Genomic DNA, 21,917 nt, shown 5'->3' with positions numbered 1-21,917 from the left:
GACACTTTGGTGCAGTAGCTGATCCCTTTGATTCACACAGATGTGTGACAGCACCTGTGTAATCGCTTGCATGCTATTATACCATAGCAGAAGATATCTTTATATATCTTTTTAATAAATTACTCTTTGCAGAAAATCGATTGTCTTCAGTCAGTCATGCTTGAGATCCTCTAAAGACCAAGACTGACAGTCAGTCATACAACACACGCATTTAAAATGACAATGTGTCCTCCGGAGAAACACAGTCCAAGAGAGAGCAGCTGGGTTCAGATCTTCTATGGTTTCAGGTTAGGCTTCAGTCTCTGATTTGTCATTCAGGATCTGTTTGCACTAACAAAGCCCACAAAAGCTTTCAAGAGGAAGGTGGGTCTCTGTGCTCTTGACCAGCATTGTTAAACCAGTAGCAGAGATTCAGAGTCCATACAAATCAAGCCCAGAACTGGCCATAACATGTCACATGATGGTTCTGCTGTTATGCCCTTTGGAGTATTGCAGCATGAATCATGTGAGGTAGTGCTTATGAGGCCCTGCAGCTAAGAAAAACCCATTCAATACTATGGAATTTACTGTTTAGATACGTAAGCGTGCGAATAGCAAAGCTCAGCAGTTCAGGTTTGGGCTTTAGCTAGGCAGATCTAATCACTCTTTTTGGCACCTATGTGTTTGTAATTTAGTCCATAAATAGTAATGGCATATTTATGAATCACAGTGCCTTTTCCTTGCTACAGTCGAATTATTTTTAGAGAAAAGTAAAACAGCAACTCACAGAATTTGTTTATTAATTTATTAATGTATTAGAAATGAAGCGAACTGAGACCGCACTGGTCTGCTCTGCATCCCATAATTCCTCTAACTGAGTGCCTGGCATAAGCAAAGCAATCAGTGAGGTTGGATGTGTACAAAGTGGTCTGCCTCTTTTAAGATCTGCAGATCTGAAAATGGTAAGACGCTGGGGAATAGTATAACGGCAGCAAATCCTTTTAAGGTGAAAGTGTACAGGAATGAAAAGATAGAAAAAGAGAGTGGATGAAGGTGATGGGTGCATCCGTTCTCCCTGTAGTAACTGCAGTTAGCGGGGCTAATTGAATTAGCACCGCAGCTGAAGCAAAGTGAATGAAATGGGGGAAAGTTGAGCATTCCACTTAAGAAGATCAAAGTAAAGCTTTACTGATAATGCTTCGGTGAAATTTTGAATGAACGCACTCTCAAATTAGTTTAGTTACATGTGACTGACTCATAAAAGTGACTCTTTTTTCATCCTCTGTGAGTTGTACGTTTTCAGTGAGATAACACAGTAGCTAACGCTAACTAGCCTGCCAATCAACCAACCAATGCGACCAACTGCAGACTATATGCTTCAGTTAACAACTGACTATTACAATCATACTCACTCATACTGTAAGAGCAGGCCAACAAAACTTACGTCTGATAAGCTGAACTTTTAAATTGACACATAAAACATAGTTCTTGCAAAGAAAAACTTCAAAAGTTAAACTCAAATGAATGCTTAAAAAAAAAAATCTTGAGCTAAATCTTATGCTTCAGCTCTAAGCATCATTTGCAAATGATCAAAAATACTTCCCTGCAAGACTTCTACCCTATGCACAGACGCTTGGTTCAGAATGACAGATGCTCTCAAAAGAACATCCTCCGAAAAAAGGAACGAAATCTCATCTTTCCAGCAGCACGGAAGAAAATAAATGATTCAAATGCTGGGAAGAACTGTTCAATTTACAGGTGTTTTGGAGGATCAGACAAGTCGTAAGAAAGTTAGACTCTGCTCACTTATTGTACTGTAGAAACTTGGAGAATCTGTTTGCAACCTAATGGCAATTATTCTAGCAACACAACATAACTGGGGGTTTATTTTCTATCGATTCCTGAGTGTACTGCTGTAATAAGGCAAATAATTATAAAGAGCTTTTCTGTCCGAGAGTGCAGTGTTTCTGAACGGACAGTTATTTCAATCACTCCTGGGATTTATGGCCTCAGGCAAAAAAAAAAAAAAAAAGGACGATCGTTTTGAACCTGATCGATGAAGAGGAAAAGATGGCCAACTATTGGTCGCAGGACTGAACAAATATGGCTACGTTTGTTGAATCACAGGAAAGGCAAACCTTACAGGCCATCGGGACTTCTGCTCTAAATCATTTGGGATTAAAAAGAAAAAAACCTTGTCTTTGCCGCCCTCCATATTTTAAAAATTCTGGTGGAAGCGTCTGATATTTAATCAGCAGTCCGGGACTGTGCTTTGTATAACAGGAATTCAGGGTTTCAAAGTTCATCACAGCTCTTTAGGATCTTATATACTGTAAAGAATGATACTGTTACATAATGCACAACTCTTTAGGATCTTATATACTGTAAAGAATGATACTGTTACATACTGCACAGCTCTTTAAGATCTTATATACTGTAAAGTATGTTACTGTTATATACTGCACAGCTCTTTAGGATCTTATGTACTGTAAAGTATGATACTGTTATATACTGCACAGCTCTTTAGGATCTTATATACTGTAAAGTATGATACTGTTATATACTGCACAGCTCTTTAGGATCTTATATACTGTAAAGAATGATACTGTTACATACTGCACAGCTCTTTAAGATCTTATATACTGTAAAGTATGATACTGTTATATACTGCACATGTCTTTAGGATCTTATATACTGTAAAGTATGATACTGTTATATACTGCACAGCTCTTTAGGATCTTATATACTGTAAAGAATGATACTGTTACATAATGCACAGCTCTTTAGGATCTTATATACTGTAAAGAATGATACTGTTACATACTGCACAGCTCTTTAAGATCTTATATACTGTAAAGTATGATACTGTTATATACTGCACAGCTCTTTAGGATCTTATATACTGTAAAGAATGATACTGTTATATACTGCACAGCTCTTTAAGATCTTATATACTGTAAAGTATGATACTGTTATATACTGCACATGTCTTTAGGATCTTATATACTGTAAAGTATGATACTGTTACATACTGCACAGCTCTTTAGAATCTTATATACTGTAAAGAACTGAAGTCTGGGTCAGACCTTTTCCAGTGAAAGTGATATGTGTCAGTTCCAGCTTAGACACAACCACATCTTGCATAACACACAGGCTTTGTGTGGCATACTATCTACAGACTTGCTTTGTGGACACATTTAACACAGATAGATTTCAGCTCTGTTGACATAAGAAAATGAGTTTGTCTTACAGAGGTAAGCCCTCAAGTTTGTTTCTAAAACAGGATTCGAAACCCAAAGCAATTATCCCACAATGGCAGATTAACACAAACACATATTTCTGTTTGCAGAGACCCCAACATTAATCAAAGCCCAGCAAACGAAGCAAGAATCAATCTTGCATTACTCCTAATTACTGTCTCATTCCCACACTCCTACATGTAATCAGGAATACTAAGTCATTAGTTAGATCTCTGACATGGAAGGACACACTGGAGATTACTTTCCCTGACTCTATAGATATATGTGCTTTGCACATATTTGTTGTTGCTATGTAGTTAACGGTATGATAATTAATAATTAATGATTTAATTAATAATTATGAATATCAATAATTAATGATTAGCCAAATAAATATGGGCTTTGTAAATGAGTATTTGGGAATTCTAATTGATCACATACCAGATTACACTGACTGATGATAATATAGCAAGATTTGAATCTGCTGTTTAATCAGTGCTTCTAAATAGCGATCATGTCTAATACTTTTTGTTAAACATAGACTTTTGGGTTTTTCTTTTTGTAGCAGTTCTAAGAAAACCCTCAAACAACAGGAAAATGAAAAAGCTTCCATCTTTTTTAACACATAGATATAATAACACGTTAACAAACGTAGGGAGGTTCCAACACAAAGTGTGCAGAAAACGTAATAGACAAATGTTAGGGGCACATTCATGTAAACCAATTACAGTCTGTGGTTCCCTCATTTCAAGTCCATGCACAGAAGTTTGGTCACATTGTTACCAGGGCTAATGATCTGTTGACTACACAAATCCAGCACACATATTTATCACTGTATAGGTAATAACTAGCCCAACAGCACCAGGCAAAGAGATGATGAATGAATAATGGTAGTCTGCTTTCCACATAGCCTGTTTATGACTTTCCAGGCAGGAACAAATTGGGATATGTTCATTTACTGATGAGGTATTTCATACCAAACAAAACAGGTGACTTCAAACAGTTATTGTATAAAACACATTTTTAGTCCATTATTCACTTCTAGTATCTGCTACGGTTATTCAAATATTAATAAATGTATGCGCTGTCTTTTTTAATGCATACAGTCACACGGCAGTAGCAGCAATTTTAAATAAATATAGATTTGATCGTAATCTTAGCCATAATCCCAGGAAATGAGGCATGCAAAGCCCTTCTGCTTCAGGACATCACAAAGAATAATATTCATCGGTGATTCGGCTAGGGAATTCCCTGCTGCGCTTTCAACCACAGCATCCACAAAGCATCTACTTCACGAAGAGCATGGTGGAAACTTTCTCACAGCATTAGATCTTCTAAATTTGAAGGTGGAGAAGCAAGCAGCCTTGACACGTGTGTACGTGCGCGTCGTGCATGCTTCTCGAATTTTTATTTATTTATTTATTTATTTTGCACCTGGGAGCACATGCTGCATCGAGAATGACTTCAAAAGGTCCTTGTGTATTTTGATGGGGTGGGATCAGAACAGTGTCAGCTTGGATTATGCGAAAGATTTAAAGCATATTTACTGTGCGCGTTATTGAAGAAACAGACTCAGGAACACCTGCATCGCTAATGAAGCGTGCACACCCGCTAACTCCATTCACGTCCAGCTCCATCCTTCACTTTTAGGCTCTGCATAACTTCACCCTGTTACTCAATGCTGATAAAAAAACAAGAGAAGCTGTTGATCCTTACTGCATTGCTAATCACACCTCTTAAAGCTTAGTGTTTTGCTGCCTCCAGGCCATCATCTTTCAGTGACAGATATAAGATTGAGGTTGGCTAATGACAAATCCTGCCATGTGATCGCACCGGCGATAACCTCTTTGATGAAGTGCTAATGATCTGTGTTACGCTGCGACTGCGAACGCCGTTAGCGATGCAGTGCGACACTCCATGTGCTTTTGAAACAGCACTAAGTGCTTATTTTGTCAAATTCTGGAGCTGAAACACAACCAACACATTCCTTTGGCATCAGCTCTCCGTGTAATGTGGCTTGCGTCTCCGAGCGCATAACAAACTAATCTGCTTACAGCTGGAGAGAGAGAGACTGGCAGAGGGATTCAGACGATTCTATGGACGATCACGTCTTAAGACGTCTTGAGAAAAAAAGAAAAGAAAAAAAAAAAAAGGGAAAAAGCTCCAGGAAAGAGCTTGCCCTGTAATCTCATTCCCATCTAAGCTCCTTCATAGCCACAATAGTCTCATATGTAAAGTTGAGGATTCTGTTTCTGTGGTTTAAGCGCATTATGAACGGGATAACAACTGAAGAGGCAATATAAATGAAGAAACAAAAGCAAAAAACCATTACATAGTGATCAGAAAGTCCCTTAGAATTCAGAAGGGAATAATGTTGAGATATGCCTATTATAACGCTTATTTTCATAATTGCCTAAATGGGAAATTCTTTGTTGGACTTAATCTTTTCAAAAACAGCTCTAAAATACATTAACAGATCCAGAACGTTCTTTTTTAAAAAAATATTTATTTATTTATTTATTTTTGTGCTGTTGTAGTATCACTGAGAGCATCCATATCTTTTTTTTTATTTTATTGTGTATTTGATAAAATATAGAACTGAAAACAGAGTGGAACCTAAGCACAGGTCCACGAGAATGTATATTTCTGTTGACACATGGCCCTGCTCACTGACTGTGTTGGTACAAACACACTTCATTCTAACACTGTCTATTGGTGTTGACAGGCCCACCAGTAGAGAGCACACACTACTTCGTGTTTGGCTCAGCCTACGAGCAATGACTACCTGCCAAAGAGAGAATCAGCCAAAGCAATGCCTTGGGAACTCAATCAAAGCTTACACACATCAATAGTCACCAGTTTATACCATCACCAAACACTGCGAACCAGCATCTGTCACAGATCGTCTCACACCAATAAAAAAGATATTGGGGGAAAAAAAGCGCAGACCAACAAGGACCAGCCCAAACTGATACATGACAGCGCAGAGTCAAGGAGACCCTAGCACAGGCCGTTACAAAACACCAAAGACCCAATCAGAAAACCTGCATAGACCAGCGAGTCCAATGCAACACAAACCATTTCACATGTAGACGGGCAATCCCTGCTACCAGGAGACCAATCTCTATCATCAGCTCCGTTTCACGTCTAATTTAATTGCGTGCTCATTTAGTGTAGAACATATGAATGTTGCTCCAAGCAGCTGGTTCTTAGTTGAAGGCTTAGGTCATGACTTTATGCTTACTTAATGTCGCAGGAAGTGAAAACCACAATGAGAAAGCTAAATGAGTTCATTACACAAAGCATACGGAAGAGAAGGGGAGGGGGGTGGGGGATGGGGGGGTTTGGAGAGGGAACTTTCTTTTGTGCAAACTTCAAGGTGAAAAGGGGAAGCAGCTGCCTGTAGACAGGCAAAATAAACTCTTAGACAGTGAGATGTGTAAACTGACTGACAATTCGAGGCTTTCCTCGCTGAGTCAGCATGTTTGGGAGCAATAAAAAAAAAAGGGGGGGGGGGGGGGACTGACATAAAGGCTGTCCAAAAGCAGGGACTAGAGCTGACTTCCTGTGCTTCAAGAGGTAAACAGTAATTAGTCTACCCGCAGACTCCAAAACTTGCCAATGAAACTAATTAGCATATTTATATGAGGCTTGCTTGATCTTGACTGGGACTGGGAAAAAACGATGATTGATAGGGAGAGACCAAGTTTGTCTTATGAAAACCATTAGGGAGAAAAAAAAAGTTTAAACGGGCTTATGAATAACAGAGCGATAGCAGTGAATGAGGCACTAATTACAATAATTTGCTGTGTGCTATTCATTGCATCCCTTACATCAAGAGTGCAGTTCTGCCGAGTACATGCTTGGGGTACTTTTAATGAGTTGAAAACGATTTAATTCTACGCAATTTTAATTTGTATAGTGCTTTTTACAGTGGACAATGACACAAAGCACCTTTACAAGAGACCTGTCCTAAGACACCCAGTGAAAAACACAAAGGTGTTGGTGCCAAGGAAAATCTCCCTTTTCCAGTTCCAAAGGAGGAGAACTGGGATGTTTTAAAGAGTAGTTAAGTTACTGAATGGAATGAAAATATGTTAAAATCAATGACATACAACTCTAATATAAAATACATTACTGCTGATTGCTAAGTCAGTGAGGGTCCGTGTGAGAATACAGAAAAATGTGACAAGACACAAAAAGTGTATGAAGAATGACATGAGATCTGAGTTTGTGAAATTATGTCGAAAAGTGGCTAAAAAAGCTAATATTTTTTTGCAATACCTGCTGATGTTAGCAGCAAATAGTCATAAAAAGACATAGTAGCTTGGAGTTAACAAATGCGAGCCTGTCATTGAATCAGATATTAGCAGTACAGCAGGCAGATAAACACGTTCTTCTGGCCCAGACTTCTGGCCTTCAGAGTGGGAATGTTCACCTCTCTCTCTCTCACTAAGTCAACACAATGAAGAACTTAAACCTTCTTTTTAAATTATTGAGTATCTGCACTACAGGAAGCACATGTGTTCAGTATCAGCAGCATTCTCCTCTACACGTTACCATAAAAATCACACACTAGCGTTGCAGATGTGCACGATGACCTACGAAAAACATGACACTAATGAATAAAAAAAGTGTTCCTTCACACAAACAGTAAACTGCGCTAACTTAAAGGTGTTTCTACAGACTTGTATTATGATTGGAGTGGAGCTGCTCTGCCTACATCTCTACTTGGCAAAGCTGAAAGCTCAAAAAAATGCAATCCGACGACTAGCTGGAAAAATGCCATGAGAAATCAGCTCTGTCTCTGTGGATTCTGACTGGACGGCAGAGATGAGTGGAGGATAAAGATCTTTGTTTAAAAAAAAAAAAATTATGTCTCACTTCTGAGGAATTCAAGCCTCGTGAGTGTGTCCAGAGTGAAAGATTTGGATTGTGTTAGCTTGAGCAGTCTGTCAAAGCGGGGAAGCTGGAAACCCTTCTTGGTCAAACACTGTCTTATGTGTTTGCGCTCTACAAGGCAATTTTTGCCTCCGTAGGACTGCAGTTGTCTTGATTAATTGGAATACTTAATTTGTCATTAAGCTTGATTAATTCCATTAATCTGTCAAGTCTCGAGTCATTCTCTAATGTCACTGCTAATCGATTATTCACCATGGCAACCAACGTAAGGAAGACATTTAATGACTCTGTCTCTATCATACAGTTTCATTTCCATACACATTCTGCAACTGCACACATTTTGAACTTGAAAGCAAACACATACACGCTCCTACAGCTTTTTTTTTTTTTTATCAAATGTGACATTCGTTTAATGAAACACTTAGCCTGTGATAACATACACCATAATGACATGCAATCTGTTTAAATCTTATCTTACACCTTAGATATTATTCTCATTATTAAAATTAGAATTACATGCCAAAGTGTTGGCTGACATCTCCATTTAGCAAGACTAAATTCAAAACATCACCGTTTGTCAGCATGGTTAAAGACATTGACAAATTCTGTGGGCTCTACACCTTTTAAAATGAGCCTTCCCTTGCTTTATCATAAAAAAAGGCTCAACTGATCATAATATTTTACATCCAGTTATTTTGCTTATGTCTAACAGGGAGAAAAGATTATTTTTTTGAGCTAAACTTTACAATTCATCTCCTTACTGGGAAGTAACAACTGATGTACCTTCAGCACAGTCCCATGAAAATGAATGGAGAGCTGTCCACGCCAACATATGTAACCGATAAGAGGCCAGGAGAGACTGTATTACGTTAGTATTGGCATCTCATTAGATTTTCTTCCTTTTCTGCATGCATACTCTCAATATGACTTTTGAATTCTATCAAATGTAAACGTAAAAAGGTTTAAAGAATGAGAAACCTTGCTTGTTTAAAATATATATAACCAAAGTCCCCATAATTATTTCCAGATGATTATTTCCAAAAGTTGAGTGAAAAGTTTAGGTGGAGTGGAATGGCATGTATGATAATTAATGTTAATGTCATGGATTGAATAATGACCAAGCAGTCATTTAACTTTTATGATGCTTCCTGTGACAGGAAACTATTGATTTTACAACAGCCCTCGCCTCTCCTCTGATCCCAGAGAGCAGAAGTGTTCCACAGTCTGCTTCAATCAATTTTCCTGGGTTTCATGCCTCGCTAGTAGCTAGCTTAAAAGACCAGTCCTGTTTCCCACTCCCCCTTTTAAAGATCTTTAATGATGACATGCATGACACACAAACACACACGCACACACACACACACACACACACACACACACACACACACACACACACAATGGGCTAAAGGACCCTGCCACACAGATACATGGCATGAATAAATCATACACTTCTTTCATTGGCCGAAGAACCCAGGACTGCCCTTTTTTCCTTGAAAAACAAATTAAGGAGTATTTCGAAACATTTCAGACATTTACAACACATGACGCTGGAATAAATCAAAGAGCTGGAGTCGACCTCTGGAGTGTAGTTTGCTCGCACACCTGCGTGAAGATGCCCTGAAGATGAACACGGATTTGACAGTAATATAAAAGAGCGGACTTTTAATGATGTTCTTGGTTTCTGCAAATGCATCATCTGACCCAGTTTCGACGAAGACCACGAACATCTGCAGAACTAAGTGGGTCCACCTTTTTCGTATTTGTTTCAGCGAGTTCTCATGCTGATTCTCAGGAAGTGATACAGAGTAGCTGTTGCAGAGGAGCGGGACATGGCAGCTTTTCAGTCACCCGAGAGAAAGGTTTCTCACTAAAGGCACAGTTTACTGCCATCACTTACTTTAATGAACAGTAAGAGAGCTGGCTGACAAATGTGTACTGCAAGTAAATGTAACTATTCCTTTCAAAAGCGTTCGCTGCCTGTTGGTAAACAAAGGGCTAGTGGTATAAAAAAGGGTTCAGTTTGGTGGGTTCTTTTCAGTGGTTTTGATGGAAATGGATGAAATGGTGTACCTGTAGCCACTGAGACTGGTCGCTGTGACCTGATGTCCAAGCATTGACCTTGCCCTGTTTGTCCAGTCGGGCTTTCCCGGGTTCCCAGGTGAACATGTCCATGTTGAGGGTTCGGAAAATGCTGGATGCCGTGATCTGGTAGTCCTGGATGTGTCCAGACTTCATTCCCAACGGCTCAGAGCAGCCTGAGGACAGAATGCAAGAAAAAGTCATTCATTGAATGACAATCACGTTTTCTCTCATAGTTTAATGGTTACAGTAAAATATAAACGTCTATCTGAAAAGGTGACAGATGATTACCTGTGAAAGTGAGTCTAATGGAACCATTTTTTTTGGTACTTATTAACACACAATGCAATAAACATTTACTGTAGCTTAGTGTTAAGGTCCTGGCTAGAGCAAAGGTCAGAGTAAAGTTAGGATTAAAGTCAAGGTTAGGGTCAGGTTCAGGGTCAGGGTACATGTATCTATGTAAACTCATACATTTGTAATGATCATGTATGAATGTTTGACCATGAAATGGTTACATTACCCTCATTGATACAGCACATGTGTGAACTCACAAGAATGATGCCTGTTTCATTTTAAATCTAACCAAACCTAATGTTATGCAGCATAACAACCTAGTAAAGAATATTTTCACATGATGTAGTTTAATATGGCCTTATATATAGCATAATTTAGCAAACTGTAGCTTCATTTGGTTTAATCTATCTTAATATAGCTTGTTTGGCTGACTCCTGGTGTCATGCAGTGTCTGACTGTTTGACTGACCTGTGAGCTCACAGCCCAGGAGCTCCATTCGCAGTGTGCAGTGCCTCCTACACACCTGGGGGTAGATTCGTATGTACTGGGCTTCGATAGGAGGGGTGAAGGAGTTAGCATAAGGGGTGTTGTTATCGACGTTCCCGCGGAACACCTACAGGCAGAGATAACGAGATAAAAGAGAAGCATGACACAGAAGGCAGTCACGGGCGTGTAGCATTAAAGAGTCATCGGGAGTCACCCCACGTACTTCAGCTACCCAGCAAAAGGGCACGTATTCATCAGAGGCTCTTGATGTATCTCTTCACACAACATAACTGTGTCTTTTTCCACAAATATCCTTTGTGATAGCTGAATCGTAAACATGTTATAGAGACTTGGATTTGTGATGAAACCCCGCTCTAAAAAACCTCAGTGTCACAGAATAGAGGAGACGTCTAACAGAACTCACAGTTCACCCACGTTTTATATACGACATCAAAACAAACATGATAGACGAGGAGGGAGGAAAAAGAAAAAAAAAAAAAGCAAAGAAAAGAAGCTGACAAATGAGACAGCCCAGTGATAGAGAGCTGTGAAAGTCACTGAAGTGAAAGACCTGGGAATTGAGCCTCTACAATGAAGAGAGAGAGAGAAAAGGAGAGAGAAAGGGAGGGAGAGAGAGAAAGAGAGAGGGAGAGAAAGAAGGGAGGGGTATGTCACAGATGATGGAAGACTAGGAATCCTCTAATGCCTGTGCGACACTCGTTTATCCCCTAAACAGAGTCCAAAATTCAATCTGAGGAGATGTGAGAGTGGGTGGGGGTGGGGGGTGGGGGTGTGTGGCGGGGGTGTGTGGAGGGTGTAGGGGAAGGGCGGACCGGCGCGGAGATGAAGCCCGGGCGTCCGGGAAGCTAATTATAAAGTCGTCTCACCATATCCTCGTCTGTGCCCTTCACTTTGTACGTCCTCCAGTTCTTGCCGTCGTCACTGGAGGCCACTTTGTAGGACTTGACGTATTCTGGGCTCCCAATGCGTTTGGCCCCTTGCGTTATCAAACCCGTGACCCGCATCCTCCTCTGTAGGTTTATCTGTGGGGGAGAGAGACAATGAGGTCATCAGTACAACAGTGTCGCATAATTCCCCCTCTCCACACACACACACACACACACACACACACACACACACACACACACACAAAAAAAAACACACACACAGACGAGGGAGGAGGGGGTGAGAGAGAGAGAGAGAGAGAGTGAGACAGAGTGAGGCAGAGGGAGGAAGAATACAGGATTACAAAGCATAAAATGTTTTTGACTGTGTGTCGTTGTGGGCATATCTTTGGTGTCTAAATGTAACTGAGCAGATGTGAAGTTACTCTTTAATGTATTCACAAACGCACAAGTACAAATGTATGGTATGTTTATGCTTGTTTGTGTGTGTGTACACATATAGTTATTTAGTGTCCCTGTCATCCACGTCTGTCCAAAACAGAAAACCCCCCCCCCCCCATAAAACCAAGCTAATCCATCTATGAATCCACGTGACCAGAACAGACCTGAGCTTCCAACAACCCCTCTGACAACAGACTTTACTTTTTCTTCACTCGTCCATCTTGTTTACTGAGGTGCCTGAAAACGCTGCCCCTGGCTGAGACATTTGGTCTGCCTTCACATACTGAGTGAGAGCAGTCAATCAAAGATTCCAGCCCCATCCCCTGCGAGAAGTGCTATCTGAAAGCACATGCAGAGAGAGTTGGAGTGTGTGTCGTGTTTCGTAGTGTTAGGAGCTCAGGGGGAGGAGAAAATGAACATTCCCACTCCCATATAGTCTGTTAATGCTGTAATACAGGGACCAAAGTGAGTTCTTATCAGTTTGTGTCTGTGTGTGTGTGTGTGCGCGCGTGTGCCTGTGCCTGCCTGTGCTGCTTTATTTACCATTCCCAAGTATTCAGCATAAATTCTTTTCAGAAAAATAGATTATAATCAGTGTAGAATAAGAAGAGAAAGGATGAGGGGTTGGGTGGTGAGGGGGTAGATTGTAGTCTTTAAATACCAAAATCCTTGTAAGCGCTACTTGCCAAAAAAAAAAGGAAAAAAAAAAAAAAAAAGAAAAGAAAGAAAAAAGGAGAAGATTATCTCTTTGTCTTTGATTATTCTGGAGACTTTTGCATATTTTAGAGGGTTTTCATGGTATTATAAACAGACAGGGAGAAAAATCCAGGCTTTATTGTACTGTTTGTTTGGTATTTAGATAATAATTCAGTTAGGTATGTTTAATTAAATTTTAATTGACGCTCTACCACTGTGAGAACAGATCCCTTGCCGGTGAATAATATGTGTATGTGATAAGGCAAACAAAATGTCAGTAAATCTTTCTACAACATACAAGCTGTTCCAATAAGCTTCCTCCTGCTTCTATGACAAATGTGACTTGTGTACACTAAATGTTTTGATGAAACACATCAGGTAGACAGGGCAACTTGAATATGGAATTGTCTTCTCTCCAGTGACCTGATACTGTCTGGAACTGACTAAATCAAAATAAAATTCTATGGATTAAAATGGAAACACAAGATGCACGACAACCATAAAAATTAGGCTTCCAAATTTCACACTCTAATACGGGCTTGCATCATTTGAAATGCATTAATTTTAATGTATATCAAAATCCTGAGCCTATCCAAAAATGACGTTATACAATTCGTGATTCGTGAATGCATGACGCAACACCAAAAGCAGAGCAAAGCATAGCCCCCCCAGGGGTTAAAAAAGCAAAAACTGACAAGGGACTAAGTGAAAACAGAGGGGAACATCCACTCTCAGCCACCCTCCAGCAAAATACACATTAATGAGACTTTTTGTGTGATAATGCCAGAAATTTTGACAGCCCATCCCCTGTTTTCATTCATCCTCCTCTGTTTTCTTGTACTACTGACATAACAGAGACAATGCCACCCGATGACATAGCGATGACAAAAAGGCCATTGCACTCCTTAACTGAGTGATATTTTATGATAGTGATGAGCACAGATGTTAGAGCCATTACACTAAACAGTGATGCATTCACGCTGATGCCATATGTGAGAGAGTATCAGAAACATCTGGAACATTCCTGCCCAGTGTTTGTCAGTTTCCACAAATTGATTCAGTCGGCAAACTACGGCAGTAAAAGGACCTTAATTCCCCGGGTTATGCGTCAGAATGACACCCAATCACGCCACTGTCGTTTTCTAATCATCCAATCACACGAAGGTCGTTTCCTGATTACCCAATCACACAGGACTCATTTCCCCAGCCAGCATCATCTCAATCCTTTCTGGCCACAGAGATTTACGTGAGTTCCAGACTTTCTGTGATTTATATGTGAGAAAAAGTGTGTGAGGTCAGGAGGGTCAATGGATACACACACACACACACACACACACACACACACACCACATACCCCACAAACACACACACTTGTTCTGTTGACTCTCACAAGCACAGTTCTCAGGATGATGGAGTGCAGGTTTGGAGAAGGCAGTGAACTCTTTTCACGGAGCTAAATCTGCCTGGCGATTCGCGCTGTCAGTAATTATTCTAAGATCTTTCTACACCCTGTCATTAGCATAACATACGACTCGCATATTTTATAACAATACAAAGACAGTGCATCATTTTGTGTAATCATACACTACATGTACACATATTGGTGGAGATTGAAATCAGACGACAGAGTCTCCATAAATGAGGTTAATCTGAAAGCTGGTGCTGGAGCTCATGGTGATGCAAAGGTCCTGCACATGCTCAGTCTTTGAAATAGCCACGGCAAGTAGGAGCTGCGTGCTGCTGTACCGGATATGTATACTGACATAGTCTGTCATAAGAACTTGGGACACTTAGTCCCTTCTCTCTCAATGTGAGGGGCATATTTTAAAAAGTTTGCTCACGGATGTGTACAGACAGTCTCAAGTATTGTTTGTGTTTGTGAACAGTTCCGTGAGCAGTTCTGAAAACAATCATTCATGGATGCGTGAGTGTTGCACTGTGAGTTTGTCACTAAAAATGTAAAAAAGACAAATGTTAGAACTGCGCCAACATGCAGAATATTAACATCAGATTTTGTAACTTGAATCTCTAACTGCTCTTTGCAGTCTGCTATCCTTGCCCCTCTGGTAATGTTTATTGCTTTTTTCTTGCCTTAATTCAGATTTAGGGGACCGCTCTTTAGTGTTTACTTACAGATACAGTTTTAGAATGTAATTAAAATGGTCAAAACATAATTAAAATGCCCAAATGCAGTCAGTTCCACGTGCTGTTGGCCGGGTTAAAGCCGTTCAGAACAAAATGAGGAAATCATCAAGTACTACATCATGTCAAGGACAAATTCTGTTTGTAAAGTGCCAAACTGTGAGAACACTAGCATTGAGTAATACAAAAAAAAGTGAAATAAAACTGATGACAGTTTTCAGAAACACAAAGCATTAGAGACCAGTCATGTTGGGCCATGACCTAGAGGTACTTTTCAGTGTTCAGGAAATCTGATATTGACGCAGTGGATGGCTTCTATTTACATTAAAAAAAAACCCTAAAAAACGCTCAAATTCCTATCACATGACCCAAGCAATAGATTCAAATCTTGGCAGAGCACAGCTGCCGGCTTTGTGTTTCAGATATTCACAAGGCCAAAAAAAAAAAAAAAAAAAAAAAAAGATGGACAGGAAGGATTCATGAGGAAAAAAAAATGCTTCAAAAAGAAAAATCAGTGATACATCAGTGATCCATCTCTCAGCCAGCACTGGACAAAACCCCCCCCCAAAAAACACCCAACTGATTTCTCTCAACAGCTTCAGAAAATACTGCTCTTTCTCACCAACGTTAGAACTGCTTATCTGTTTCAGTAATGGGACACAAGCAGATATACCTTTGCCAGCAATAGACATATTTCATATTTCGCCAGCACAAACCCTTCGTCATAAAAACAGAATATATCTATAAAGCAGAATTACGTAGGCCACGGCAAAGCGTGAGTTGGCTTCAGTGTTAGTCACACAGGAAGATGCCTTATTTGGAATTGTCACGTGACTGAGAACAATACCACAAGACTGAGCTGGTTGTCATGAATGAATGTCAATTATATATCTCAAGATTAGGTTTTTTTTTTTTTTTTCAAAAACCTAAGGACAGACTCTTTAGAAAATGAAATACAAATATTTTATACTGTAGCATGTCACTAATAACGGATTGTAGGATTTTAGCTGAAGAGAAACATTTTTGTTCGGTTAATAATTTGATTTGAGTACATAAACTGGGATTCAAGAGCTTTTGAGCCACAGTTCTTGTGGATCTTGGAAGGGCTGGGTGTTCACAGGAAGAAGAAGATAGTTCAGAGTCTTAGTTCAGATATCCATCTTTGAACACACCGTTACAAAACAGGCTTCAGGATTAAGCACGATTTATAGTGTCCACACTTTACTCCTGTCCTTTGTCATTTTGCTGCGGTATACTCAACAGTTATGATTTTGGAGGAGATTGCTCCTTATGAGCAAATGATGAGAATATATGGGACTACCTGCTATTTCTGCTCTGTCATTCTGACTTAGCAACAGAATACAAGTGTGGTTAGGGCTGGGTCACACCTCATCAAGTGCTGCAGTCAATACAGAACTTTATAGAGCCTGTAAAGACACACTGAGGTCATTTGGGAGCCCCCATTCGCTTTAATAGTTGGAATGTGTTTTGTAAATGGGGAATCCATTAAAAGCTTTTCATTCATCTGCTGAAACCAGGAACGGAGAGAAGTTTGTATTGGCGTGGTGACAAAGTCCTTTGGATTTAATCCTTACGGAGAGACCGTTACTGAAAGTTTTAGAGAATCGATACAATTTCAGCCCTCGAGAGAATAATTCATTTCAATCTAAACATTACTTCAACCATTTTTGTGAATTTTCTAACAATTACACTGGACACATTTAGGCTATTTTCATTATTTAAGGCTCAGGTTATCCTGGGTGGAGGCACAGTTTATTTGAATGCTTTTAGCTTTAAGTCTCTTGACTTAACTTCTTCCTCTGACTACAACGCCCGTAATTCTTATGAGGTCAGAACTGTGATACTTTGATTACTGATTAAAATGGAGGTCACCCATACAGGGCTTACAATATGTAAGTGATGTGAAATTTAGAATAATCAACAAACCCCATAAAACTGATCAGGAGAGATATCTTCTCACTCTTTTCTAGTCATAAATAAGAGACGATGTTCAGAGGAACATAAGGACTCTTCCATGCTCTTAAACCACTTTTGTCACTATTTCAATCCTAAACTCTGCAGCCCATTACTGTAATTCAACTGCAGTTTCAGACATAATCTCACAGTTGTCCAGCCTCTAAGATATTTCCCTTGAGTGTCACAAAGCAATTTCACATGTGTGTGAGTACTGCTGCAGACAGTGTCTCTTTCATCCCATATCGCTCTCTCTCTCTCTCTCTCTCTCTCTGTCTCTCTCACACACACACACACACACACACACACACAGAAACATACAGACGTACGCATATGCACACACACCACACACACACATACACACGCACACACACACACACACACACACACACATACACACACATACACACACACACACACACACACACACACAGACATACACTAACACACACACAGAAACATACAGACATACGCATGTGATGCACACACCACATACACACACACACACACACACACACACACACGCACACACACACACACACACACACACACACGTACACACACACACACACACACACACAAACACAAATGCACGCAGGCACACATCTTTTGGTAAACACGTTGCTGCTGTGATCAATTATTAATGGCTGAAGTTGTTTGTGTGATTTACTTGCTATTTAGTATTATAGCTCTAGGCAGCACTAGGGGCAGAAAGAAAGACAGAAAAAAGACAGCAGGGAGAGGGAGGGGGAGTGAGAGTGAGAGCGAGAGAGAGAGAGAGAGAGAGAGAGAGAGAGAGAGAGAGAGAGAGAGAGAGAGAGAGAGAAGGTTACAGTCAGTTAGAGCTAAAGTCTGTTTTTTATTTCTTGGAGCACCTGAGGAGCAAGTAATTATCAGAGGACGTTGTCATAACCTACACCCCCTCAGTCTCCAAAGAGCTGACACAACACACAGACACACACACACACACACACACACATATGAGCATTACTCCACAAAACCCCTCATTCCAAACACTGATCCATAGAGGCCTCACAGCACAGTCATCTCAAGCACAGAAAGGTCCATCTCAACTTGTATCATTAGAGTCAAAGTGCCCGAATGCTACACATTTCTCTCACATATCTAGTTTGGGAAGGCCATTTCTCTCTCTCTCTCTCTCTCTCTCTCTCTCTCTCTCTCTCTCGCTCCCTTCTCTCTCTCTCTCCCCCCCTCTCTCTCATTCCCCTTCAAAGACTGGTTCAGTTGCTGTAAGTTTCAGCGAGCGGTGTGTTGAGGGTGGAAGAAAAACTGTTAAGCTAAGAAGTCTTCTCAGAGCCACTGTTTGCCTCGTTTACTTTGTGCTCTTACCGATCAAATAGACTTTATGAGAGCTCCACCTGGCAAACAGTTTCATCACGTTGAAATTGTGCGCAGCTAAAAGATAATACTGAGGATACCTATTCAATCTAATATCCGACACAATCCGTCTGTCTCTTATGAAAGTCTGTTTGAAGAACAGATAAGAATTGGTGTGAAGGTTGTTTTGAAACCGAGAGTCGATGGGGGACTCTACTCATTCAGCTCAAAGTCAACAAGCAGAAAGACTTCTAATTCATTTTGGTGAAACAAATCGTCTGATTTTATCTTTAAGGACAAGGTATTACCGAAAGTTTTAGAGACTTGAATTGATTTCATTATTTAGGATTAGGGCTGATTTTGTGAATACTGTTAAATAATCCTGTTGTGAATTTTGTTAACAATTACACTGGATATTTTTTGTCTATATTCACATTTTCAGGGAATGGTTTTCAGGGAATAGTCTTGGTTAATTCATTGTGGGTAAAGACAACAAAGTTTAACAATATTAGCTCTTACTCCTTTGATTTAAGCTGTAACTTCAAATGGAGTACAACATCATGTTTATGAGCTTAGGACCATGACAGAGTAACTGTTTGAAGTGGGTGTGGGTAACAGTAGGAATGTGTGACCTTTGAATTATTCTAGAACACAGGAATTTCATAACATTCTAGAAACTTCAAAACTAACCAGGCATTTAAAAATAATCACCCATATCCTTAGCTTCGCTCTATTAACTTTCCAGAACCCAGATTTGTTCACAAGGTCCAAGACTTCAGATTGCACAAGAACATTACTCAAAAATTCCCCACACCACAACTTCTCAAAGCATAGTCTCACACCATAAAACTCTATTCATATTGGGACTATGATATAATAATAAGGTTCTAAAATATCATAATTCAGCAATCATCTTCAATAAATAATACATTATTACTAAGGACCCATACTTTTAGCAGCTTATGGTTGGATTTGTGTAAACAAAAATATCTGATAAATTGACAGTGCTCTGAGATGATAGTTCTGTTTCTATACTACTGCTTTCATTTCCAACCCATATCAAAGAAGATCCTACAACACCAAACTAATTAACTCTCAAGGCAAGAAGCTTAAAAACAAACAAACAAAACAAAACAAAACAAAACAAAACAAAACAAAACAAAACAAAACAAAACAAAACAAAACAAAACAAAAAAACCCTGGAGAGCTGAGAACAAACACTTTTTAGACAATGTCTCTCTCTTCTGTTTCTTCTCCCACTTAAACTGAAGCTAGACTGGCTGGAGGACACGTTTTATGTCTTTGCCACATTGGTGTGTTACTGATGGGGTCTCTGTGCTCCACCCCATCTGTTACCTGAATCCAAGGCCATCTGTCATTCTCGGCTGCCGTCCAGGCGTTCACTAGGCCCTTCTTGTTGAGGCGGGCAAAGTAGGGGTACCACTTCTGGAGGCCAAATAGGGCACGGTGAGTTGAGGACGCGGTGATCTGCTGGTTGGAGATGATGCCACCCTCCATGCCGAGCGGTCCGGAACATTCTGATTGAGACAAACACGTAGATTCGGACAGAGCTCAGATCTCAGTTCCTCACCAGAAGCCACATACAAAACGAACACAAAAACAGGTAAGATGATCCATACTGAAGAAATAGTCATTAATACATTAATTCTTATGGTCTTGCCAGCAGGGTTTGGTATATGTGACAAGCTTGCTAGCTTTTGAGTGAGTCAAAAGTGTGTTAACAAGTGGTTCTGTGTGTATGGTCGGCCAAACTGTTTTCCTCTGCACTTTTGGATTGCTGACTGTGCCAGATAGGCACAGCTCTGCCTTCTTAAACATTTAAAATAAGTCATCTTTTTCACCTAACTCTTGCACTCCTCCACTCCTCATTGTCTGTCTGCTTTGTATCTGTTTGGGAGATGCTGTCCTGAGCCGTCTCTCCCCGTGTGATGTTGGGAGACCGCCTCGTTCATGGACAAACTGTCCTTGATTTAACACGGTAACTCTGCTTTCCGGCTGTGTGGTCCTATTGAACCGTGTCCGGTCATTCAGAAGCATACAAAACATTCTGTCTCAAAAAAAAAAAATCAGCATTTTTTTTCTTTGTTCAATCCCCGATAAATCATATTCACACTCTCCAAATAAAAGAAAAAAAAAAAAAAAAGAAGCTCACTGTACCCCGTTGAATGGGGACATTCTAAAGACCAGTCCTGTCGTTTATACTCTTGTCAGATATACTGGGGCTCTTCTCCAAACCCGCAGTCAGAAATATGTCTTTAAAGTTCTCTCAGTCTCGAAGAATTTATTCTTCTTTATGCAGACAGCTCCGTTTTTTTTTTTTTTAATTATTATTTTATAAAACATTTTTTTAGTTTTTTTTTTTTTTTGTGCACAGGGTTTAAATGCCCTGACTGTATTAACACAAAAGTTGAAAAGAACAACACCAACCGAAACATAATGCAATTAAGCTTTCCTCAGGGTGGAAAAATTCTTGAAAAGACTCCATAATTTTTCCCTCTCTTTTTTTCCAGCTTTGGGGAAGCAAACCTCCCTCTTAGAGAGGAACAATATGAATGTTTATCTGTAAAGCTGAAACCCCTACCAATGTCTCTACAACAACAAAAAGGTTACTTGCCAGAACTGGAGTTGCTTTTTCGCTTTCTTAGGATAAGATATGTTGTGTTGAAAAGATATAATTAAATTGGGTCAAGTTTAATAACTGGGATTCATCCCACAACCTCTCAAAAACGGTTAATTGAAGTTGAGAACTTATGAAAAAATGAATGATGTGGAGCTATTGAAGTCACATGAGTGGTACATTAAATTAGTGTTGATACATTAGAAGACTCACTATCTCCAGACTCTTTTTTCTAACGTCCTCAAAGGTCTTTCCTTGGCAGCTTAATGGCTTAGTGCTGTTGAGGGTTTTTTTTTTTTTTTTTTTTTTTAAACTTGCTCCATCTTCAAATTTTCAACTCTTCCATTTAATGAAGTATACATACACCTTAAGTTCCACGGAGCTGCAGCAGGAACCAAACTGCTAAACCAGTGTTCCATGAGTAACCTGAATGCATCTGTGCACGTCCCTGTTGTGCAACATACCACAGGACTCTGGTGAGCTAAAATATGGTTTTGTTGGTTATTGTCTATGATATATTTCAAAAAGTGTAGCAAAATCAATGGTGCAAAGATGATTTTCAGAAACACAAACGCAGAATTTTTTTTCAGTGCCAACTGCCCCTGTTTATGCATGTTTCCCAAAAGCCTGCCTCTGTTTGTTTCAATGAACTATTCATTTCTACAAGCAACACGCAAATATTTAAGCTGCTCGAACATCTGTTTCTTAATCTCAAACAGTGTGGGATAAGGGAAGAGAAGGAGGGAGTATCTGTTTGTTTATGTCCACATGCGGAATGACTTTCTGAACCTCCGTCTCAGC

General features: G+C 39.8%; 1 protein-coding gene across 1 annotated transcript in view; it reads right to left on the bottom strand.

The window, feature by feature from the left end:
- Window positions 1-21,917, bottom strand: part of edil3a (EGF-like repeats and discoidin I-like domains 3a) — a 98,171-nt gene that overhangs the window by 12,903 nt on the left and 63,351 nt on the right. Inside the window, exons 6-9 of the mRNA XM_030764746.1 lie at window positions 19,835-20,016; window positions 11,870-12,025; window positions 10,965-11,109; window positions 10,191-10,375 (exon numbers count right to left, since the gene is read on the bottom strand). Of these exons, the coding sequence (XP_030620606.1) occupies window positions 10,191-10,375; window positions 10,965-11,109; window positions 11,870-12,025; window positions 19,835-20,016 (668 nt within the window). The remainder of the gene's footprint in view (window positions 1-10,190; window positions 10,376-10,964; window positions 11,110-11,869; window positions 12,026-19,834; window positions 20,017-21,917) is intronic.

This window comes from Chanos chanos, chromosome 1 (assembly GCF_902362185.1).
Source record: "Chanos chanos chromosome 1, fChaCha1.1, whole genome shotgun sequence".
NCBI lineage: Eukaryota > Metazoa > Chordata > Actinopteri > Gonorynchiformes > Chanidae > Chanos > Chanos chanos.
The sequence above is the reverse complement of the archived record's forward strand: the minus strand, read 5'-3'. Positions and strand labels throughout refer to the sequence as shown.